This window comes from Sus scrofa, chromosome 14, assembly GCF_000003025.6.
Source record: "Sus scrofa isolate TJ Tabasco breed Duroc chromosome 14, Sscrofa11.1, whole genome shotgun sequence".
Lineage (NCBI taxonomy): Eukaryota > Metazoa > Chordata > Mammalia > Artiodactyla > Suidae > Sus > Sus scrofa.
The window spans coordinates 56,539,519-56,564,036 of record NC_010456.5 but is presented as its reverse complement, the minus strand read 5'-3'; the positions used below and the strand labels follow the sequence as shown (position 1 = coordinate 56,564,036).

Below are 24,518 nucleotides of genomic sequence, written 5' to 3'. Positions count from 1 at the left end.
AGGGGTTGGGGGAGCTTGTATAATCCATTCTGTGGTGCATCTTGACTAAAATTCCCTATACTGATAGGGCCCCCAAAAGTGCTACTCTTTTTTTTTAATTTTTATTTTATATTGGAGTGCAGTTGATTTACAATGTCATGTGAGTTTCAGGTGTACAGCAAAGTGATTCAGTTATACATATACATATGTTCATTCTTTTTCAGATCCTCTTTTCCCATATAGGTTATTACAGAATATCAAGTAGATTTCCCTGTGCTATACAGTGGTCTTGCTGGTTATCTATTCTTTATGTAGTAGTGTGTATCTGTTAATCCCAAACTCCTAATTTATCCACCCCTTCCCCAAAAGTGTTACTCTTAAATACTGAAAAAAACATGGTGAGGATTTAGAATCAGGAGCTCTGGATCTAAGTAGAGACTTCACTTAGTAACTATATAACTTGAAACAAGTCTCTGGACTTCTCTGCCTGCTTTCTGTTCTGTAAGAGGGTGCTTTTGTTTTCTAGGCTGTTAGGAGGATTCAAAGACCTGAAACCAGCAAAAGGCTTTGTCAATCAGAAAGCATTGTGTTTGTATTTAGTAGAATGCTTTTTTTCCCCCCTGCACAACTCAGAATGATGTGTCTCTTTATGTGACAGCATCTTTGTTTCATTCCAGTGGTGTTTTGCCCCAGATGCCTCTCTCCCCAGCCTGGAATTATATTCTGACAGTAGGAAAACTCTGCTGATTTTCCTTCTGTAATGCCAGGTCCGGCGTTCGGTCCCTTCAGCACAATGTTGACACGTGTCCCGGTGACCAGTGGAAGATCCTCGCCTTTTGGTAGGTGGCTGGTGGGAAGGTTAAGGCTCAGGTTAAGACAACTTTGTGCACAAAGAACCATGTGCTTTTCCATAAAGTGCAGCATCCCCCAGTGGGATGACAGGTGACAGGCAGATGCCAGTAACTGCAGTGGCAGCATGGTGGCAAGGACAGGGCCACAGACGGGGCTAGGGGTGAAAGAGGCATTTACCGCTGGTTAAGATGTAAGTCCTGCCACCTTCACTTTTTAAAATAAAAAACAAATTTCAGATTTGAATCTCAGAAACAACCCTCTCACCTGCGCTGCCCCAACATGTCTTCCGGCCACCTTCCGCTGCTCTCTTTGTCCCTGCCAAGCCATCCCAGCTAGACCGGGATCACTTCCCTCAGTGGCATCCCACAGCTCTGCCCAGGCCCTGCCTGCTGTGAAGCTGGCTGCTCAGGGTGCTCAGTCCTGTGATCACCCCCTCAACGACGGGGAGGCAGTTTAGGTACAAGGACGTCTGAAGGGAGTGCACATCTGCCAGACTCTCGGCCACCATGCTCCATGCTGGACTAACTCTGCCCTGACATCCAAGAGGGGAGCACCCCTCCTTCTGCACAGCTGTTCTCTCTTGGGATCAGGGCTGCTGCCTGTGACCCCACAGCTTGAAACTGCTCAGCCCCAGTGGGCATCACTCCCATAAACTGCAGTGTTGCACGTGCTTTGGATTTGGGCTGATTTGGAGAACTAAGATTATCTTCCAGCATCCAGTTCACCCCTTGGTCACTGTGACGCCTCTCGTTTTGCCAGGATTGATCCTATTCCTGGCTCCAGGGAAGACCCCTAACTAGGTGCCAGTCAGGGGAATCCCATTCCCTGGCTTTGGTATTGGTTACGGTGTGGGTAGACCTAAGCCAATCAGAGCAGGCTCCTCCCTTGATTCCGTGATGATATCACACGAGCCAATCAGAAAGAAGCTTGGTGCTCTCCTCCCCCAGTTCCGGGAGAGATGCCCCTCTGTCTTTTCCTCTCAGATGTGAATAAGAAAGCCATCTTCTAATTTCGAGGGAAGTCTGCCTGAAGCTAAATCACCAGAGAAGATGGAGCCAAGAGAACCAGGGAGAGATGAGAGGCAACCTGAAGCCGGCCTGCCTGTGGATTTTTCAGTTCCAAGAGCCAATAAGTTCTTTATAGTTGAAGCCTATGTGAATAGTTTGTTTGTTTGTTTGCGTTTGAAAATATTGTAACTGATGGAAACATCATGGCCTGGGGCAGCCAGAGGAGAAGAAGAAAACCGAGAAAGTGGCCGTGATGATTATGTGTCAACTTGGCTAGGCCATTGAGCTTGGTAATTTGGTCCAGTGAAGGGCAGCTCACACAGGGCAATCTCAGTCTAGACGTCGCTGTGAAGATTGTTTTTTTGTCTCCCCCAGGAGATGCGGGGAAGGAAACCCGGCAAGCAGTGGAGTCCTTACCACTGCACTGGGTGGAGGGGGCAGGACAACCAAAGGGAACTTGACCTCTTTCAGGGTCAAGGGTGGGTGGGGCTGGCAGACTCTGGGCACAAGAAGGATAAAAGGTAGGAAATCTATTCCTGTGGGAGGGGGGATGGGAGCGGGTTCCATGGAGTGGGGGCTTGGATAGAGGAGTTTGGGGGGTGGTTTCAATAGGCATGTATAGGGGGATTCCATCCACAGAGGACCCACAGGGAGACCTGAATGGTGAGGTCTCAGGTGTGTGAGGGAAGAGGGGATGAGGTGGTCACCCTCCGAGGCTTCCTGTTTGGGGACAGGTAGACTCTATGTTTATTATGTGACCATCTGAAGGAGACCTTACATATCCCTTCATCTAGCCCTCACAGGGAAATTAAGAAATAGGTGCCATCATTCTTGCCAATCTTCAGATGAGGAGACTTAGGTGTAAAGACATCGAGGAGTTTTTCAGGGATCACAGCGAGGCTGGGGTAGAGCCAGGCTCAGATTGAAGACAGTTGTACTCTTAAACCCTTCAACACATTCTTGGCAGAATCTTTCCGTAAAAGAACTACCGTTGGAGTTCCCGTCATGGCTCATTGGAAATGAATATGACTAGTATGCATGAGGACACAGGTTCGATCCCTGGCCTCACTCTGGGTTAAGGATCTGGTGTTGCCGTGAGCTGTGGTGTAGGTCACAGACATGGCTTGGATCCTGTGCTGCTGTGGCTGTGGTGTAGGCCGGCAGCTACAGCTCCCCTTTCACCCCTAGCCTGGGAACCTCCATATGTTATGGGTGTGGTCCTAAAAAGACAAAAAAAAAAAAAAAGCCAGCTTCTAAGACCACCTGGGAGGGATTAGGTGATCAAGCCACTGCCCTTCCCCCACCCCTAGGGAAGGATAGAGGGAGCCCCCACTTCTGGTTCAGTGATCAGAACCCCTTCCAACCACTGCTGTGAGCCAACAACCCCACCCCTCAGGAGAGCCTCCTTCTTCCTGCTTTACTGAAACCACACTCCAGACCCTGCAAAACCACCTCAGCACACACCACCTTTATGATTCCCACTCTAGTGTGGTTAGTTGGTACATGCCCTTGACCCCTTCTTCCTGGCTTTTCTGATCTAAGTCTGTCTGTGAGGCCCTGCCTGCCTGTCTCCACAGTGTCTGTAGGATCCCTGTGCTTGCTCCTTGCCCCAATCCCTGCTGGCAAGTGCTGCCCTATGACTGGCCTCCTTCAAGTTTCCTCCTCCGTGCAGCCCTCCTGGGTGGGTTCTCTCCAGGTAGACTGACTGTTTCCACTGTCATCTTATAAATATATATTTTTGGCTCTTTTCTTATTATTTATTATTTTTCACCACATTAAGATTAGAGACTAAACTTATTCCTTTAACAACTATTTACTGAGATCTTTCAATATGGCACACAATGACACAGGGGATGCTTTGTCTTGCTTCATAGCGTTTACTCTCTACATGCAGGCATTGGGGTGGGAGGCAGAAAAAAGTTATAAACCAGTAAATAATATGATGTCTGATAGGGAAAAGTGCTGGGAGGAAAAATAAAACAGGGATGGGGACTGTAGAAGGGGGGTAGGTTGTGGTGGTTATTTTATAGATGGCATGTGATAAACTGAATAATGGCCCCCCAAAGACATCCATGATTTAATACCCCAGACCTGTATATGTGATATTATTACCTGATAAAGGGACTGATTACGTTAAGCATCTTATAGATGATGAGATGATTCTGAACTGCTCGGCTGGGCCCAATATAACCACAAAAGTCCGTATAAGAGGGAGGCAGGATCAGATGTGGTGATGGAAGCGAGAGGTTGGAGGGATGCAAGGAAGGGGCCATAAGCCAAGGAATGTGGGCAGCTTCCAGAAAAGGCCAAGCAAGAGATTCTCCCCGACTCCTCCAAAAAAAACCAGCCATATCGATATCTTGATTTGGGATTTCTGACATCCAGAACTTGTAAGCTAATGATGTTTTGTTTTGTTTTGGGTTTTTCTGAGTGGTGATTTGTTACAGCAGCAATAGGAAATGATACAGTGTTGTCAGGGAAGACCTCACTGCAGACACTGGAGCAGAGACCAGAGGGAAATGAGGGAGGGAGCTGGGCATACACCTCAGAAGAGTATTCTAAGCAGAGAAGAGCAAATATAAAGGCCTTGTGGCAGAAGCATGCTTTGCAAGGCCAAGGACTAGCAGGGAAACTGAGTTTGAGAGGCAGCACAGCCTGGCAGGCCATTTTCAGGACTTTGCATTTGATTTTAATTGAGCTAAAAAAAAAATCAGAGGGGTCTACGTAAACGGGAAGCAAGATGAGACTAATATGTTTAAAGATTTATTCTGGCTGTTGAATCGAGATCGAGCAGAAGCTTGAACAGTGGGGAAGCATCTGTGATACTTTAGATAAGAGATGATGGTGGCTTCGACCAGACAGTAAGAGGTGAGCAGATTTTGAATATGTTTTGAAGGTAGAGACGAGAGGATTTGCTGACAGGTTGGGTGGAAGGTATGTGAGAAAAGCCAAAGCCAAAGAGCACTCCGAGGTCTATGGCCAAATTAGAAGACGGGGTTGCCATTTGTAAGACGAGAAAGATAAAGGTTTGGGAGGGCTGGTTACAAGGCTGGCTGGCACTCAGGGGAGGAGATCCAGGCTAGAGGTACTTGGAGTTAGCATACAAATATTATTTATTTATTATTGGAGTATAGTTGATTTACAGTGTTGTATCAATTTCTGCTGTACAGCCTAGTAACCCAGTCATACATCTACATACATTCTTTTTCTCATATAATCTTCCATCGTATTCTTCCCCAAGAGATTGGATATAGTTCCCTGTGCTGTACAGTAGGACCTCATTGCTTATCCATTCAAAATGTAATAGTGTATATCTACCAACCCCAAACTCCCCATCCATCCACACAAATATTATATATATATTTTTTTTGTCTTTTGCCTTTTTAGGACTGTACCGGGAGCATATGGAGGTTCCCAGGCTAGGGGTCTAATTGGAGCTGTTGCTGCCAGCCTACAGCTCAGCCACAGCAATGCCAGATCTGAGCCGCGTCTGCGACTTACACACCACAGCTCACGGCAACGCCAGGTCCTTAACCCACTGCGTGAAGCCAGGGATTGAACTCGTCACTTCATGGTTCCTAGTCGGATTTGTTTCTGCTGCACCACAATGGGAACTCCAACACAAATATTATTTTAAAACCACAGTTCGGTATGAGATTACTAGAGAGGAAGTAGACAGAGAAAAACTGAGGACTGAACACGGGGTGCTCCAACAGGTGAGATGAAAAAGCAGCAGAGGAGACTGAGAAAGGGGTGCCAGGGAGGGAGCATGAAGAAAGGGGTTTCTGGAAGGTAACTGCAGGTGCTACTTACTTTTTCATAAATATCTCATTCTAGCCCTCAGCCCAGTTCTGCAGGCTATGTACCCTAATTTAGCAGGTACTTATCACATGCCAGACATCATGATATTCATGTTATTTACCCCTGTCAATTTATCCCCTCAACAACTCTATGAGGAAGGAATACCCTTAACTCATGTCACAGATAATTAAATTGAGACTAGAGGGTTAAACAGTATTGTTAAAAAGAGTTGGAGGAGTTCCCGTCGTGGCGCAGTGGTTAACGAACCCGACTAGGAACCATGAGGTTGCGGGTTCGGTCCCTGCCCTTGCTCAGTGGGTTAACCATCCGGCATTGCCGTGAGCTGTGGTGTAGGTTGCAGACGCGGCTCGGATCCTGCGTTGCTGTGGCTCTGACGTAGGCCGGTGGCTACAGCTCCGATTAGACCCCTAGCCTGGGAACCTCCATATGCGGCGGAAGCGGCCCAAAGAAATAGCAAAAAAAAAGACAAAAAAAAAAAAAAAAAAAAAAAAAAGAGTTGGAGCTGGAATTTCAGCTGAAGCAGTCTGATTCCAGATCCCATGTTCTTCACCCTGATTTCTGGAGAGAAAGAAAAAGTGAACCAAGTGTGAATGCATGAATGACTCTGACCCATGTTGGTTCTTAGATAATTCTTTTCCTCCAAGTGCTCAACTCTTGCACACGGCATCTCTTTTCCTTCTTAACTGCTTGCAATTTGTGTTGTCTGTGAAGAGTTTCGACCCAATTCCACTGAAGTCCTTAACACCCTCAGCAAACGCACAGACCATGGATGCTCAGCTCAGCCTGGTCACTCAGCTCAGGCAATGTTGGTCACTGAGACCTTGAACTAGTTCCTGCCAGGGCTACAAAGTTCATGACCGCTGAAGGCTTACTTATGGATCTAAAGGCCCATGTGCAGAAGAGTGTGAGTTACAAGGACCTGAAATGACATTTTTTTTTTTTTAACAAATCCGACATTTTTACTGAGCTCAAAATTCAATGAAGACGTGTTCTTTTATTTTTCATCATACACTCATTTTTATTGATTGACTCTTTTAAAACACCCCAATAGGCAAAATCATATCCTCACTCCCTCATCCCTCTCCTCACCTCCCCACCCATCCCAATGCCCACTCACCTGCCACCAGCCGCACAAATACCATCCCCGCTTTTAAAGCCAAGAAGGGACTGAGGTAAACCATTCTGGTGGTGTTTAGGTAGGTGGACCTTTCAGTAAATGAATCTGAGTGTAGAACCGTTTAAGGGAAATACTCATTTCCATTATTTGTGGTCTATTATTTTATTTTCAATAGAACGGTATATCCCCCAAGATGATGAATAACTTCACAGATCACCAGACACTAAGCTTTACCCGCAGTGGGCGTCCCAGGTACAGGACTCTGGCCTGGTACATGATCAATCTTCTCTGGTGACAGCAGGGGGAGCCCCTTCAAAGCTGTTTTCTATGACCCCCTTTCACCTACCAACCCAGAGACTGCATTTTTAGTGGAAATGCATGCATTCACAGTGCCCAAGAGCCTAATGTGTATCACATGGGTCAGGGCTGTCTCATGTCTGGCTGATAGATGAAAAACCAAAACACTGTCACAGAGATTGTCCAGCTTGATTCCTTAGCCTCTTCTGAGGTAAGTCCATGGTCGTTTAAAATAATAATAATAATTGCAAAACTGAAACACACGATCAATTGAATTACCTAAAATGACCACACATAGCCCAAGAATATCTGGAGATTCCCTAACCTTTATTCCAGTGTTTTTGTGTATGTGGGACAAAACTGGATCATTCTGAAGTGTGTTTTCATAAAACCTTGAATTTGCATCCCTCAGCATGGTTTCCTCTTTGTGAAGGAGCAGAGCTGGCTGTATCAAGACAACAGGCTGGAGCAAGGATAACTTCCCAGGAATCGAATTTCAACCTGGAAAGCCTTCCAGGTTCCTCGTGAAAATATCTAAGGAGTGGACTGTTTTGCATGATTTCCATCTCAAGCTTCTAAAATGGTTTTTGTGCCTGTTATCTGGAAAGAAAAATATGTTGGTGAAGGAAGTCTTTCAGTATGGTTGTGTCTAGGTATTCTTAACCCTGGAGCACAGATTTATTTTTTCAGCTTCCCATCCATCTACCGCAATCACTTTTTAAGCAATGACTAAAACTATTACACATGCAGCACAGACCACAGTGAAATTACTAGTCCACCCTCACGCCCCACTGCCACTCCAAGGCTGGTAATGAATGTCATTTTGTTAAAAGGACAGAGGTCATGCCTATTATTATTATCTTGGGAGAGCTATTACTACAGAGCATTAAATTTGATAATTAACAAAAATTAGAAGTTAATTAATTGGGTGGCACCTCAAGTGCCCGATAGTATTATGACTTGTTTTCTTCTAACTTAAAAAGTTTCTCTCTCATCAGGCAACTCCTTCTCAGGCAGTCAGTTGTTAAGAGTACTCTGATTTGGTAGTACCCACATAGGCACGTCCTGGGGTTTGCTTAATAAATACATTTAATTAACATGCACCGTGCATCAGAGTGATTTCTGTTAAGACAGATGCCCCTTAAACATGTTGAGTGTTTACTCCACCAGCATGGAACATTTGCCTTATTATAGCCACAGTCTTTAAAAAAAACAAAACAAAACAGCCCCATGATTTCCAAAAAGGGAGTGACATTTGGGGCAGCTCTTGTCATGCTCTGTCTCCAACTCAGACAATCCAGCCAGCACAGCCTGGCCCGCGTCACGGACCCTTGCAGGCGGCAGCCACGGCTGCTGCTGACGCGTGTTTGATCTTTTCTGGGCAGCCTAGGGCTCGCCACACCCCTAGAGCTGGCTCCCAGGTCGCGCGCTCAGCCTCGCCCAGCAGGAGCGAGACCTTTTACTTTATTTGGTCCACCACGCGGTGACCGTCTAGGGAGCGCGGTGGCGGCGACGCACAGGGCCCTCGCGCCCGCACATTCCTCCCGGGAACGCCAGCAGGGGCGCGGGGGATTAGGCTCCGCCCGGCCGCGGATCCCCTCTAATTATAGCCACGGCAGCTGGCGCGCTGGCGGGCTAGCGTTTGCGGCCGAGATGGGCCGGGATGGGCCTGGATAGGCCTTGATGGGCCGGCCGAGCGGAGCGGGCGCGCCGCCGCCGTTTCCGGCACCCGCTCCGCCCCAGCCCCACCCCCGGCCCCGCCCCACCGCCGGGTCCCGCCGCGGGGTCGCGCGGCTCCACATGCGCACGTAGGGGCGCGGGGAGGTGGCACGGCGCCGGCCTCTAAGACCCCGGGAAAAGTTCTAGAATAAGTACTGGCGCGGCGTGAGTTAGGGGGCCGTGCTGGAAACCACACCAAGGGCCCCTCGTGGGTGCAGGCCTTTACCCCGCGGCTGGGGAGTCAGGGAGCCTCCTCCCCTTTCCTTCCCCTTGAGTAAACAGGGTTGCAGAGCTGGCGGCTGTTTTCTTCCTTTTAAAAAACGCCATTCTGAGCAACAATAAAAAGTAAAAAGAAAAAGCTGCAATTTGACAGTTCCGACCTAGCCTCGAGGTTTTCAACCAGCCTCTGGATTTGTATGAAGATAATGGGGCCCAGCGGCCCCTTTCGTGCTTGATGGCTGCTTGCTGGGCGCAATGAAGCATTTTGAAAATAGGACTGTGTTCCTATGTCAGAATCCCACTGAAGTTCCGATGTAAGTTCTAGAAGAGACTCAATTCTCTGCGAGAATTTAGCTCTAAGTACACTTTCCAAACTCCTGCAAAGAAACCAGCTCGTGGTTAACCCATGTCAGTACGTGCCCTTCATCAAGCGACCTGATGTTCCCTACCTGTGGTGGAAAGCTGGGGCCGATGGCCTCTCAGCTGTTCAAAGCTTAGAATGATGTGCCTAGTTAATAGGTGTTAAATAATAACAGCAACAGCCCATATGGTGCTTATTAAGAGAATAGTATTCCAAAACTTCCCTAATAACTGTGACCCTCCTGTGAAATTCTGATTTCAGTTGTATATGGGGTACCATAAATCTTTATCACCAAAAGAAAAACTAATCGATTTGGTGTTTGGAGGCAGGAAAAACAACGTGGGATAGGAGGCTGGAGCCAGAGTTAAGGCGCTCAGCAGCGGGTTTCTGCTTTGCAGCTTTCTCAGGCTGTGGAGAACGTGAAAGGCCCAAGGCTGTGTGTAAAGAAATGTTGATTTATTTAGTCCTAGAAAATCCCTGCTCCGACGTTTCAGTCCTCTGCACAACTCTTACTAGTACGGTTAATATTTTAAAATTGTGGGATAAGAGAAAATCTCAGTAATTTTGAGCTTAAAAATAATAAAAGTAATTTGAGTTACCAAAAAAAAAAAAAAATCCTTCCATGCATTAAAATAAGTTTAGGCCCTTAGCTCTGGGGGAAGTGTTGTTTGAGGATTTTTGTTTTTCCTGGCAATATAGCCACGTTTACAGTGTAAAATACTCGATTTGCACTGGCGTAGGAAAGCTGTTTCCTAAATGGCAGAGAAACATACAGTGACCTAAATATTTATTTGCTGAAGTTGCTACCTGAGTACCTACATAACAAAACATGACTCACTTGTGGTGAAAGATGCCTCATGGGCCTCCGAACGTTAAAGGAAGGTAATGATACAAAGAATGAAATAGCAATCGCTAGGTAAAAGTGGTAAATGATGGGATCTACAGATTATATAACAATTCATTTCCCCCCAAATCTAAACTATATTTAGAAATATTGAAATGTGACCCATTACTCTATACAGGATGTCTTATCTCAGCACAAGGGCTGCTGCTGAATCGCTGGAGGAGGTTCTTTAGATTATGCAACCTAACTTACAAAGTCCATTCAAAGAATGAGATCAACCAGGGCACTGATGCCTGCAATTGAAAGTAGGAATCCCAGAGTCCAGTTTCCAGACCTTGTCCAACCTAGAAGAAAAATCATCTCCTGGAGGACTTTCAAGGCTGATTTGCTGATAAATTTTATGTACACTGAAGACTTGTTACACTATGATTTAGAATTTTAAAGAACTAGTTTACATTTTTTTTCGGAGCAATATTTAAGATTGTATTAGAGACTTTTTCTACCAGTTCTAATAGCATTTTTCTATTAGGCTGATTTTACCCCATTGTTCTTCAAAGAACAACTTTAAGACCCAGTGTCTAAATGATTTGCCTACGGTATACATTTCACCCTAAAATACTTTTCCTGTGGCTTTGCATGGATTGTTTTAAGCTGCTCAGCCCCATACAGAAGCATACAATATGCTGTGATATTCTGTGACCCGGGCAGATGTAGGTTTCATGTTCTATAGTTTTTAAAAAAGTATTAAGTTCTACTGCAAATTAAGTTATTTTAAATCAACCATTTTAAGTTGTATTGACATGGGGAAGAAACAAGTAGCAGACTGATGAGTAAAAACAAAGTTCAGTTAAATTGGGTACAAATTATTTTGTTAATAATAAATTGGGATGTTGTGGGTATCCCTAATTATGGATTTATCTGGGGATTAATAGAGAAATCCAGATAATCCACAAATTCAGTCATTTTCTATATTCCAACCTCAAGTAATTTACAGAGTGAACTTTTGAATATTTTTGTGCCTTTTAAACTACTATGAGGGCTTGCTAACTTTTGAGGAAAATGCAGGCTGTCAACAGAAACAGCAACAAAGGATCTGGATAGTTGACAACCTGGGAAGTCACACCCAGAATTTTCATTTAATTGTGACCAGTTGTATTGTCATCAGTAATATTGGTGTCAGAAGCCTAACCAGCGGCACTGAAGGAGTTAAATAGCATCCTTATCCCACTCCACCCCCCATTTCTAGAACCCCAGATGATGAAGTAGGTAAATCTGTATTCTTTTCATTGGTGCCTCTGCCCTTGGTCTGTGACCGAGGAAAGGCGTGTCTTCTCGCTGTTCCCAATGAAGAAAAGGCAAGCAAATGAGGGTGACTCAGTACTTCCAGTGGCCTACACACCACTGAACATTTTTCTGAATGATTCCACGTATACACTTTGGAATCAGGAAGAGAAACATTTTACTCTTCACTAACCAAATAAAACCATCTATAAATCATATGCAAAACAACTTTGAGTAACGAGGGACTTAAGTCTAGGAATTAAAAGGAGTGCCATGTTTTCCCTTCAACTTTTCCCCTGCTTTGGGGAATAAACAAAGACATCTGCTACATCAAGGGTCTGTTTTTTTTTTTTTTTTAACTGAAAACTGAATGCAATTATTAAAGTTTACTTTGGGAGGTGCTTTTGAAATTTTAAAAATGACTTCCGCAAGCTGCACTCTTAAATTTCGCTAAACATAAAATTTAGCATCTCTAAGTTAAAAAACTAACAGTTTAACATTTCTTTGAACCTAATTGTTAAACATCATTTGTGTATTATAATCTATTATTAAGAATACTGTTTCTTGAAAACTGCCTTAAGGAGGCTAATTAAAAAATCATTAAAATACATATAGAGATGGGTTCTCCATGTTACTAGACCACCTCTAATGAACATATATTCAACTAGGTATTAGCTGTTGCTATTGAATTCAAAACATAGTAAGTCTATATGTACCTAATCTCAGAACTCTTTAAGTTTCACAATTCCTTTCATAGAGAAATCTGCCAAGCCATTGATCCATAAAAAGAGTAAGAGCTGCAAACATCTAGGAAATTTCTTACTGTGTAATAGTAGACAGTAGCTTGTAAAGGATCTCAGTCCTTCCCCACCTTTTATCTCTATTTATAAATTCAGGTTTCAGGGCATTGGTTAAGCTCACACATGGCTCTGGCTCTGACTTTATTCCAAAGATTTCCAAAAGGTAGTCCTTTTTCTCTTTTGTCTTCAGTGCATGTCATCTGGCCCAACACGGCTGGTTATTTTCCCAAAGCTTTCCAGAGAGCAGCTCCATGTCTTGACAGTCTTTTCAATGCCATCACTAGCTTCTCCTTCCACTCTACTATTGTAGAATGGCTGGCTCTGTTGCAAGCTGAAAAGTAAACAAGTGCTTTCTGGCTGTACTCTGATCGGGCTCCTCTCTTTATCTGTTCCCCCTATCCAGTTGGCCTTTCCTCAGTCCCTAGCCCTTTTTTTTCCCCTTCCATCAGTTGCCTTTTTGTTCCATGTCTTTTATCTCCTGTTACTCTCCTGCAGTTCCAGTCAAACCCCAGCCCCAAACCCACACATCCTTCAGTGGCACTGCCACTAGTGATGAAAACAATAGCATTCTAAGCTTACTTTAAATTAAAAAAGGCCTCAGAAAATGTTCAGTGCTCCCAACTTTATTTTTATTTAATGCTAAAAGTTAAAAGAAAAAAAAAAGGTACTGTAAATCTGACAAATGACAGAATGCAGGTGATATTTCCATAGCGTGATTTTAAAATAGGATAATGTTGATATCTGAGATTACACTCACTTCAGTTGACATGAGTTTCATCATATATAGAAAAAGTATCACCTTCAACTTAAAAAAAGTAAAGGTTAAAAGGTGGCACACTTTTAAAATACTTGGTGGCCAAGGAAAGGTATATAGTAAAAGTTGTAAACCATGTGTACGTTCTCATAACTTTTAATGTGAGGCCACATGAAAGACAGTACATCTGTTAAATTCTATAAATTGTTAAAGCAAAAAAGGGAAAGCTTCAACACCCCATCCCCTAACATTTTGAGTATTAAAAGCACAGCTGAAATATTAGGATTTGAAGTCTGATACTGCCCATGTACAGTAAGTAGCTTTCTGACATCTTTATCCAGCTGTGCACAATCTCTGCACTGTCATCAGGTACAAAAGGATCAAACCCATGTCCCAGTGTTAACTTTTTAACTTAAGAGAATGCCAGAAAAATAACCCAGATCAACACTCTCTCCAGCTGCAAGCCTTCTGCAAAGGCCACCCAAGGGCCAGGCGGACTCTTACTTTTAAAAAAGAGTAACCTCAACACACAGCCCTTTAAAGCAGTTCGTATTCTCCCTATTAAACGCCAGCACAGAGAAATCTGAGGTTGTCTTTTCCATAGCTGGACAGACTTATACAAAACAGCAGGATGGTTCTTTACTAATCTTTTTGGAAAGCTTGTCTGTATTAAGATTGCCAAACATACAGATAGCTACCACAAATTAGGTCAAATGACTGATCAACTTATATCTATGAGGTCAAATTCCAGTTTATAATAAAGTGCCTAGATACACATTTATACAACAGACCATAATATGTCTTTACAGATGTCTTTATGGGCATGTAAAATTGACTGTTTCTGCATGTGTGCATTGACATAAGAGAAACCAGTCTGATCTGAGTCAGAGATACTCCAATTAAAAAAAAAAGTGTAACAACAAACTGGTTAATCATGCAAGTCTGTTTGTAATATAACAATGACTGGTAACATGAATTTGCACAGCATTAATAATAGGTGCACTCATTAAAAACACCATGAAAAATACTGTATATGGTGCAGTATCTGATTTTCAAGTGTTAATAACTCGACCATTAAAAAACATTTGAGCAATTTAAAAAAGACAAACGTAACTGAAAAAGAATCCAAAGTGGGTAACAATTTATATCTTCAAATTAAAATAGAATCTCAGGTTGTGAACGATACACATGTTGTAGTAGACCTTGAAGCCATGATTCAGCCTAATTATAGGGCCAAGTTACAAACACCTGAACATAAAAAGATTTAAAGTAGTGCTCCTGTCAATGTTAAATCATAACAGCACAAAAGAAAAACCAGTATCACTGTGAGACAACTATTTCTAATAACCGATGATTTATTGGTTTAAAAATCATTTTACTGATGCAAAATAGTGATCAAAAGAAATTAGTTTACAAAAGGCTTCTAAAAATAGTTTGAGAGGTGGGGCCTATTATGTAAAACCCTTTCTTTAATTTTCACTAGTTTATCATTTTTGTCCAGAAGAACAGTATTATTCACTTGGTATTTCAAACACATATAAGAAGGAAATTACAGGTTTCCTCCACCCCCATTTGGGCTGTCACTGCTGTGCCCAAGGCAGTGCTGGCAGCACCACGCGCTGTTACTGACATGGTACCATACTGTATTTAGCATTCACTAGAAAACAGGGTGGAGGTTAGAGTATCAACGGCAATAACACTAAATGATTTAAAAAAAAAACAAAAAAAAAAACAAAACACAAAACAGAAATGAAACCAATCCCACAATCTCCAAGTTCACCTGGACTGTAACTTCTCTTCAGACTCTTTTCAAAGGAAACAGTAACAGCAACAACAGACAGAGCTCCAGGGTGTTTCAAAAGATCAAGTGGCGCTGCAGAGCCAGGCTCTGTTCAAAGATGGCAGTGCCATCTTGTACACACCACCAGTCATTATCACTGCCTTGAGTCACTGGATTGTGTATTATGTAACCAACTAGCATGCAGCATTGTAATCTTACAACTGATCACGTGGGCAGTGAACAGTGGTCAACTTTGCCTTAAAAAAAAAAGTCCCCCCAAAACCACACAGTCCTGAAAATCTCTCAGCAGCAACTCTCAGGCAGTCCTCAACAGCCCAACAACTGAACTTTAAGAACAAAATCGAGAAAGATTCGAAATCCATGTCCTATTACTCTTAGGAGAATGTTTGAGGGGAAACATGGTGACATTTCCCAGTGGCATGTCCACTTCACAACAGTACCCCTTCCGCTCATTTCCTTTCCTTCTCCACCAATTGGCCTCCAGCCTGAGAAAGGGGCCAGCAATAAGGAATAACAGACGGTAAGGCAATCTTACAATGTCAGAAAATGTATTTGGCTTTTTTTTTTCTTTTTAAAATAAGTGCATACAAATACAGCTAGAAGCAGTTCTGATTTGCCAAGTGCCCTAAAAAAGCAGCGCAAGTCACAGCCTACATTGAAAGGTAACCAGGATAAAGCACAAAGATATGCTAATAACGTTAACAAAAGAAGAAAATGCCTTTATAAGTACATACCTTTTGTCGTCAAAAAAAAAATAGAAACACAATGTATTCAAAAAAAATCAAAATTATACAGCCATGTTTATGAAGTCTACATTTCCCTTGTCTTGGATATATATATATATATGTGTGTATATATATATATATATTTATATATATGGAGATATATACAATTCAAGCAGTTTTAGTTAAGGGTAATCATTGGGTTTTTCTCAAACCGGAAAGTCAAGAGTCTCTCTCTTTTTTCACTTTCACATCTCCAGCAAGGATGGTTGCAATTTCCCCTTGCATGAAGGCCCAGGGGACATTGGAGCCCACAAGAGGGCATTTTTCCCCACTGGGACAATAGACCTCTCCACTAGCTCCCTGCTGTTTGATGCTTTGTCTGGAGCAAGGGAAGCAGAACTTGTGCGAAGGAACGGACGGGCACTGCACAAAGTGGGTGTCCTCCAGCCGCTCGTGGCAGAGGGTGCAGCACAGCGGGGCACTGGCTGCCAGAGAGGAGTCCGGGAGGCTGGCGGGGTGCACTGGCTCCAGTCCTCCTGTGCTGCCTGCCCCCTGGCCCCCTACCTCTCTGGGGCCCAGCCTTCTTTGGTTCATAGAGGACGGAGACGGTGGACTGCTGCTGTTCCTCCTCGTGGTGGAGTGCACCTGATTGGCATCTTTAGAGGCATGACTGCCTCCAGCATTGTCTGCAACTAAGATCAGGGCTGCCATGGGGGACTGGCCGTTCTGGGCCGCTTCAGGCGGTGTGGTCCGGTTGGAATGAGGTGAGGCAGTGGGTGGTGGTGGAGACACAAAAGAGGATGTAGGCGTAATGGGGATCTTGAGCCCTTCAGTGGATGTGGACAGCCAGGGCTGTGCCTCTCCATTGATCTTAGGGGGCCCGACTTCACCTTCTGGTTCTGGTGAAGGCTTCCTTTTCCTTGCAGTTCTTGCAACTGGAAAAAGAGAAATAAAAGGGAAAAGAGAAAATAAATAAAGGTGCACCGGAAAGGCCTTTTACTAACATGAAACAAAATTCGCTAAAGCATTTTTATTCTCTGAAAGCTGGTAGATAAAAACTCACGTGAGCTTTCAAGAGCACGTGTAACTTAAAACACTTAACTTACAGGGCTGAGGCAGTATGCCACTCAAAAACACAAAAGCCACAGAAAACGATTCCTACACAACGGCCTATTCTGACACACGCAAGCATGTAGCCCGGCTAAACCGGGCATACGACTGCTAACGTCCCCCAGCAGGTTAAAAGGTGACTGGTGCTCTCCTGCTCTCCTCCAAGAATGTGCTGGGAAAGGAAAACCCGGTGTCAGTGCCTATCAGCCCGGTCTGACTCATCTCTGTTGTGCTACTTCAGCACAGGAACACGTTGCCACTAAGCACTGGTTCCGCCTCGGGCAAATCAGGAAGTTGGGTGTTTGTTGTTTCTGGGCCGGCCGGGGGAGAAATGGTGAATGGGAAGGGCACCCCCTCCTCTGCTCTCCGTCCCCTCTTCGCCCCGAGATCACCTCACTCCACAGCCGCCCCTACCTGCTTTAGACCCGTTGGCCCCGTTGGCCTCGAAACCCAACAACCTGCCTGCAGTCAGGGCCGGCTCCTTCTTAAACTTGCTCTCGAAGGGCCCCGAGTGGCCGTGCTGGTGCAGCGCCAGCAGCGTGTCTCGAACCGTCTTGGGCCTGTTGACCCAGTCCTGATCGCCGGGCCCGCGGCCCTTGCCCGCGCCCTCCGTGCCCAGCTCGGCCGCCCCGGCCGCGGTGGTCAAGCTGTCTGCCGGGCCGCGGTGCGAGGTCGGCGGCGGCTGCTTCTCCTTGGCTGCCGCCTCGCGCTGCTCGTGCTCCGCCGACGCGCTGCTCGTCACGGACGCCGGCCGCTTGTGGGCGCCCAGTTCGGCCGGCTGCGCCGAGCCCAGCCCGGCAGCCGCGGCCCCGGACACGGCGGCCAGTGAGGCGGCGGCGCGACCGCCCAGGCCAAGAGCGGCGGGCAGCGGCGTGGTCGAGCCGTTCATGAGCGGCACCAGGGTGGGAGGCACGGCGTGGCCGCGCCGCGGGTTAGGGCTCTGGCGGTTCAGCTCCGGCGGCTCCTCCAGCTTGGAGAAGCCGTTGGGCACCAGGATGCCGTTCACGGGCGGCGGCTGCGGCGTTGGCGGCTGGGCCAGACCGGCCGCCGGGCGGCTACCGCTGAAATCGGAGCCGAGGCGCGGGGGCCGCTCGGCTGCGGCGGCTGCCAGAGGGTAGCGCTCCAGGGCCTGCGGGGCGCGCGCGGTGGCCTCGGGGCCGCCGTGGCCGAGCTGCTGCTGCTGCTGCAGGAGAAGGTCCTTGGCGGAGAGCGGCGGCGGCTTAGCGGCGGCCGGAGCCGCGGCGCCGGGCGGGGAGCGGCCCTCCGGGAAGCAGCCGTGCGCCCGCTTGAGCTGCCGCGCCGTCTCGATGACGAACTCGACGCGGTCGGCGCCCTCGTAGTTGACGCAGCCGCGGCACACGGGCTCCGTGAAGTCCCAGATCATGGCCCAGGGCATGCGGGGCAGGTCACACAGGTAGCACGACTGCCGCCGGGACGCGGCCGCCACCGCCACCGCCGCGGCCATGTCCGAGGAGCCCGCGGCGCCGGAGGAGGAGGAGGGGGCGCCGCCGCTCCCCGCCGGCACCACGCGCGCCCTCCTCCCCCCCCAACCCCGCGTCTCCCCCACCAGCGGCGGCGGCGGCCGCAAAGGCGGCGGCGGCGGCAAAGCCCGCGAAGGATCGGCGCCCGCGCAGCGCCCCCGGTGCACGAGGGGCGGCGGGCGCGGGGCGAGGGGTTGCAGCCGCGGCAGCACGTCCCCCCGGCCGGCGCGGGCGCGGGTGGGCGGCGGGGCGGCGCGGCGCGGCGGGCGCGGCGGCGGCGGCGGCGGCGGGGGCTCGGCCGGGGCCGCGGCGGGCCTCCAGACCGGGGCGAAGACGGGCCGCGCGGGCGCGGGGGAGCGCAGCAGGTCGCGGCGGCGGCCGGCGCGGAGTGCGGGGCGGGGGGCGGGGAGGCCGGGGGGGCGGGGGGCGGGGGGCGGCCGCCGGGGCAGGCTCAGCCCGAGCGGCGGGGCATGCCGCGCCGGGGCGGCGGCGGCGGCGGCCGTGCGGCGTGGAGCTCGGGCGCGGCACGGGCCCGGGTCGCTCCGCTGCTCTCTCACAGCTCCTGGCGTCGCCGCTCTCCAGCGCCCGCCTCAGCGCCCAGCCCGCCTCAGCTCCGCCGCCGCCGTCGCTGCTGCTGCTGCCGCCGCGGCCGCTCCACTTCTACAGACTTGATTCTTCGACAGCCTCGCAAGGCGCCTGCGCGGGCCCCCTCCCCTCGCGCGCGCGCGCCCGCCCTCCCCCGCTCCCTCCCCCTCCCCCCGCCAGAGAACGAGCGCTGCCGGGAGAGCCGGCTCCGCGGCGCCCGCCCGCGGGTCAGCACCACCCGCCTGCGCCGCGGCTCGTGTCCCCGACGTGAAGCCGTCGCTGGTGTGGCTTGCTTTCCTCCACCCGCTCGGCTCCCTCGACTGCTCAGGCAGTTCCTTCTCGTCTAGGGCTGTTTGAGCCAAACCGTGCTAGAACTCATGTTTTGAAAAGCCAGGCCACTCTGTAACCTGGTTCTGTTAGTAGCATCTTGAGGATGGGGATTTTCAGTCAAGTGCTGTTCACAGTTTTGTAAGGAGCTTTATTTGAACTCCTCGGTGAGTGCTTTTACACCCGCATGTCTTGGGAAGGACACACGCGCCGCCGGTCCCCTAAACTTTTACAACAGGAGGGTGCGCGCCCAAGCCTAGGGCCGCGTCCACCCGCCCTTCTACGGAGCCCTTCCGGGAGCGAGCGGGTACGCTGCCCGAGGAGGTTCCGATCCCCCTCTTCCCCAGTCCGCAGCCCGCCGGGCCACGCGGGGATCCCGGTCGCCTGCTGCAGGCCCGCGCGGCGGGCGCGTGACGTGGGCGCGGGGCCGCGTGCGCCGCCACCGAGTGCGCACGCTCCGCGCGGACGTGACTCGGCGCCGCTGGCACTGGCGGCCCCATTGAACGAATGCACATTCCAGGGATCCGGGGTCAGCGGCCAACGCGGCCGCGTCACCGCGCAGGCTCCGCCCCCGCCGCGACTCTGCTCCAGACCCCGCCTCTCGGAGCCAAACTTGGACTCCAGGTGGCGCGCGGCGCGGGCACGAGCGGCAGCGGGGCTTGGCCCGCGCCCGCCGTGGGGGCGAGCGACCGGCTACCCCGCTGGCTGCTCTGGCGTCCCCGGCGCCGCGGTGGGGCAGTGGCAGCCTTGCGCCCCTGGCAAGGCCCGGGTTGGGCTTAACCCCGGTGGGTGCGAACCCGCCTGGCGCGAAGGCGAGATGTGGCCGCAGAGCCTGGCCGCGCTCTGCCACTGTAGGCCGCCACAGACTCTGCCCAGACTGAAATGAGCACTTGAGTTTCACACTTTTATCGGGAGGAGGAGCTGGCGTGTGTTATGGTAAATTACTTTTGGCTGGTCGTTAGTCTTAACTGACTAATAGACGCTGGCTTAGTCACTCGCAGTTGGGACTTTTACACTTCAAGTCTGTAAGGGCGGCCTTGGGAGCTTCCTTTGTTGGAAAACAGGCCCACATCTCTCCCTGATACTGGAATGAGCTGGTTAAGTGTGGGAAGAACAGGGTACTAATTATATTATCTTCCCTACAACTGGATTGGTAGGTGGAGAGAGAAGAAAAATCCTGCTGACGTTTCTTTTCTAGTTGTTGCTATTGAAAATGCCAGGTTGCTTCAAAGGATTAACCACAAGGAAGAGGAAAAACACCCTTAGAGAAACAGTGGAGGGAGCTGCTTAAAGCACAAGAAAAAACCTGTCTGAAAATGGCACAGAAAACGTAATGCCAGACTTAAATGTTTTTATAGGCGAACCCTGAATGTCTTCTCTTGGGGATTTCCAGAGAGGGTGCGCCTGCCATAAAGGTCTCCCCATCTGTTCCCGGATCTTGCCCTGCAATTATAGTCCTGCCTCACCCTCTCCTGCTTGGAAAAATAGGACCCTGATTTTTTTTCTCCCAAGCAGCTGGTGCCAGCGGATTGGGTCATTCCTGGTCCCTGGTGTCCCACACCTCTTTCAAGACCTGCCACTCTCCTGGGAGACCCTGTGCCACTCATTCTAGCACGTGACTTGATCCCACTAGGCCACTGCCATAGGGGATGAGGCCCAGTCTCTGTGCTGCAGAGAGATGAGCCATCTCACCCCTAAGAAATGGCCCCACTAGGAGTGACTGAAAGATTAAAAGAAAACAACTTGGGGTTAGAGTCATGGCCTAATTATACTCATGTACCTGCCAGGGCACTGTAATATCCTCATGGGCAGGCCTGTGGCTCCATCCCAAAATAGAAATACCGAGATCCAAATTCTGCCCTGAGAGGTATTCAGTGAGGATTTTTGTAGAACAGAGCTTTTCTTCTCCAGATGGAGAGTGTTTCCTTTTTATTTTACACTGCCAGTTTAATGTTGAAACTGAGTTGTTGTAACTTCCCTTAATGAAATGCCCGCTGGAAAATGGAAAGCCTATTTTAGTTCTGGTTTCTCTTGCCATAAAAGGATCCAGGATCAAGAGGGTTAAGGCTGGCCCTGGATCCAGGGCAGCAATTCCTTATATTGTATCTGAAGTCTTTCATGCTGCCTGGCCTTTCATGTAGCTCTGAAGCAGCTTTATCGATGTATGCTAAGTAAACATAGCTTTGTTTTCGTCTTCCACCCACCGCCCTCCCTCCCGGCACAGACTGGAGCTGGATCCCTTCCAAAGCGGCTGCTGCAGCAGTTAGAGCCGCCTCCTCCACACACAGGAGCAGGGTTTCTAGGGTGAGGCAATGCGTCTGCAATTCGCAGAGACAAGGCAGGAATTGTAATTGTAGTTCATCATGTGATGACTTATGAAAGAGGAAGTTGGTATGTTTTAGTCACGTAGACTCTGCCCTTCTGCTTAAAAGGCTCTCCCGGTCCTCTCAAAAGAGAATTATGATCATCTTGGCCACTTGGAGTCAAGGTTACAGGGTTGGCTGCAGTCTGCTCCTACACAACCGCATGTGGACAGGCAGGCGGATGCTGGCTAAAGTGTTGGTGGGGCAGTGGGTTGAGGCTGGCTTTTAACCAGAACGCTCAAATGCTGCAGTTTGTCTTAAGAACCAAAAGAGATATCCTATGGGGAAGCAACAATCTTTTCCAGCTCTAATTGCTGAGATTAAAAAAAGAAAAGAAAAGTAAATCCCAGTGCAGGAGCAAAAGGAAAGCCATTCAATGTGACACTGTCAAAAGCTGGAGTAAGAGAAGTGATTGGAAGGTGAACCAAAGGGAGCAGTTCTAAACAGTAGCTCAATGGGTAGAACAATTCTGCCCCCGACACTGAGATTTACATGAGTCTCTGCTGTGTGAGCCTTAAACATCTAAAATCTGAATCTGGTCCCTGGAGCTCATTCCAGAGGAGATGCTTGTTAACACGCCACAGCCCTGTCCTGGCAGTCCCTAGAGCAGTGTAAGGAAATGGTTCCTGCCAGAGGATCCTGTTGGAACCCCACCTGCAGCTGAGGGAGGGCTGCAACCCCATGCCCCCAGCAACGTGTGGGTGCCCTCTAGGAGGTGGTGTTCCTGGGGACTGCTGAGTTCATGCATGTCACCCTATAGCCCCACTTGGAATCGCAGCCTTCATTCTTTAGAGCGCATTTTCTATTAATAGCATGATGTTGCAGCCATACTACTGCTTCTTAAATTCTGACCCTGGCATATTTGAAGGAGAAAAAACTACAGCCACATGTCATCTGAATTTCTGTGGCTACCATCCTGGGCTCCTTGTACTTGGGCAGAAGTATCATGAGACTAGACAAGCATGTATGATATTCAGGGCTTTCCACTTTGAAAAGTTATAAATATATATTTGAACATATTTATTTATGTGAATATATCTCCACGTACTATGGAGAGTCGTGACATAAAGGAAGCTTCTGTAATAGATGTCAGAGCCTCTCTTTTGTTATAGTATTTTACGAGACAGTTCTACTGTTTTCCAAAATGCAGATATGCTATTTTAGAAATACTTTCCCTCTCTTTGACCTCTCCCTGTGACCTGCCTCCCCTGTGCACAGAAAACATTAGGATATTAAAGAGATTTTTGCCCGTGGAGGAGATAAACTCTCTGTGGAGGGTCTAAGAATCAGGCCAAGTAAATCACAGGGGCTCTTAATCATGCACGTATTCTACACGGAAGCTGCTAGTTACCGGCCTACGTGTAAACATGTGCAGGTCCCCCTTTAGAGTAAATTTTGGGGTCTTGATGTAGGTTAGCGCCTGACTATGTCAGATGTAAAGAGCTAAGTGAAAGTTACAGACAAAGGAGAGATTGAGGTCACACACTCACTCAGTCTGCAAGGAAATTTGTAGGAGCACTGGAAGGAATTCAACAGCCATTTGATGCCAGAACCCTCTTATTGACTTTTTGGAAAGAGCATGATGAAGTGTACTTTTCTGGAATAATACCTGGATGCAAGTTTCACTTATGTTTAAGACACTCGCCAAAATCCTTTAAAAGATATCAGTAGGAAAATGCTGACAAAAGAGCAAACTAACCTCATGGATAATGTTTGAAAATAATAAAATGGTAACTTTTCTTTCTTTCTACTTAAGAAGGCAACTTTCCTATATATGCACTCAGTAGTAAGGGAACTGAAAAAATAGAAGAGGTTACAATTCTAAAAAGGATGTGATAGCTTTGTGTTTATTATATCTTTCATATGGACCATCAAAGAGTTATTTCGAGCATCCCATTTGATTCTTGTCAAACTTTTTTCAGAAACTAAACACCTGAGACGGTGAAAGATTAAGTGATTTGCCTGCGATAGCATTAAAGGTGAGTGCCGAACTGAAATCCAGGTATGAGTGTTTTTATATATGTATATATATTGCGTTTAAAAAAAAAAATCATGTAAGCACAGTTTAGAGGCCTGGAAGAAAAGTGTTCACATTTGTGAGTGTTAATAAGAGTGTTAAGATTTGCCTATCTATACCTGTATTTCTAAGAAAAAAGAAAATTCTAGTATAGTTCATAGAATGGGCGTTCCAAAGGAAAATAAACAATGACAACAGATAGAGGGGTGTGGTAGAGAGGCAGTTGCCACCAGGCCATGCCTAGTATGGGACTCAAATGGCAGATCATTTTGGGTTGATGAAACTTAGATATAATTTATGAACCATAGGTAGAAATTAATGTTGGTGTTTGGATAAAAAACTCAATTCTGGGATTTAGTTGTATGAGGAACTGGTTTGTCACTCACCAGATTGGAATACTGCACCTCCAACTCCTACCTATTTCCTTAAAAACAGAGGAAAATCTCATGAAATCCTGTTGCAGGACCCCAGTACTGGCTACTTTGCACTCAGACAAGTAAATTCAGTGTGCATTTATTTGGCATTGGAGAGGAAAAGCCATGAAGTCAGATATTTCATAGAATTTCATGGTTATAGAGGGGCTATAGGAAGCAAAATGATCATAACTTATTCCAATAAACTTTTATTGTTCTTTGTACTTCTGAAATAGAAGTTAGCTGATATGAACGAGATTGACTTTCTCTTGATAAGATGCAAATATATTTTGCAAAAGAATGCCGATCAGCAGGAGATTTTGGCATTTACCAATGAAGTTTCAAGAATCTGTTCTCATAACTTACTTGCTCTGGTCTAATGTCTTTAGCACACAAACACACACACAGAGCTATGTTTTTTAAAACAATATTTTGTAGGTGATAGCCCAGTGATATCCAAAGATCTAAACATTAACAATAAACTTTTCCCCAAACCTTTTTTTTGCTTTGGTCAGTTTTCTGTGTAAAGGAGACACAGAGAACTTCTTGCAAAAGGAGAAAAAGAAGGGAAAATTTAAAAGACGATCAGTGACCCGGAATGTATTAATTGAGTGATTGTCAGTATGCTTCGGCGCATCCGCTCC

At 47.5% G+C, this 24,518-nt stretch overlaps 2 protein-coding genes across 3 annotated transcripts; one reads left to right on the top strand and one right to left on the bottom strand.

Moving 5' to 3' along the window:
- On the bottom strand, positions 12,906 to 18,245 carry IRF2BP2 (interferon regulatory factor 2 binding protein 2). 2 transcript variants are annotated; one of them, XM_021074287.1, is made up of 2 exons: positions 17,103 to 18,245; positions 12,906 to 16,513 (listed from the first exon to the last, which is right to left on the bottom strand). In XM_021074287.1, the coding sequence occupies exons 1-2, from the start codon at positions 18,151 to 18,153 to the stop codon at positions 15,798 to 15,800; spliced, it is 1,767 nt and encodes a 588-aa protein (XP_020929946.1). In that variant the 5' UTR covers positions 18,154 to 18,245; the 3' UTR covers positions 12,906 to 15,797. The 2 variants fall into 2 exon arrangements, with proteins under 2 accessions (XP_020929946.1, XP_020929947.1); XM_021074288.1 differs by having other exon boundaries at positions 17,151 to 18,245.
- LOC110256820 (translation initiation factor IF-2-like) lies at positions 18,152 to 19,025 on the top strand. Its single transcript, XM_021073692.1, has 2 exons — positions 18,152 to 18,557; positions 18,619 to 19,025. The coding sequence occupies exons 1-2, from the start codon at positions 18,152 to 18,154 to the stop codon at positions 19,023 to 19,025; spliced, it is 813 nt and encodes a 270-aa protein (XP_020929351.1).

Bases quoted from the DNA above. Each gene is read 5' to 3' on its own strand.
- LOC110256820 (XM_021073692.1), top strand. From the start codon at position 18,152: ATGTCCGAGGAGCCCGCGGCGCCGGAGGAGGAGGAGGGGGCGCCGCCG. The intron at 18,558-18,618 runs GTGCGGGGCGGG...CCGCCGGGGCAG, and splicing joins GCGGCGGCGGCCGGCGCGGA to GCTCAGCCCGAGCGGCGGGG.
- IRF2BP2 (XM_021074287.1), bottom strand. From the start codon at position 18,153: ATGGCCGCGGCGGTGGCGGTGGCGGCCGCGTCCCGGCGGCAGTCGTGC. The intron at 16,514-17,102 runs GTAGGGGCGGCT...CTCTTTTTCCAG, and splicing joins GGCCAACGGGTCTAAAGCAG to TTGCAAGAACTGCAAGGAAA.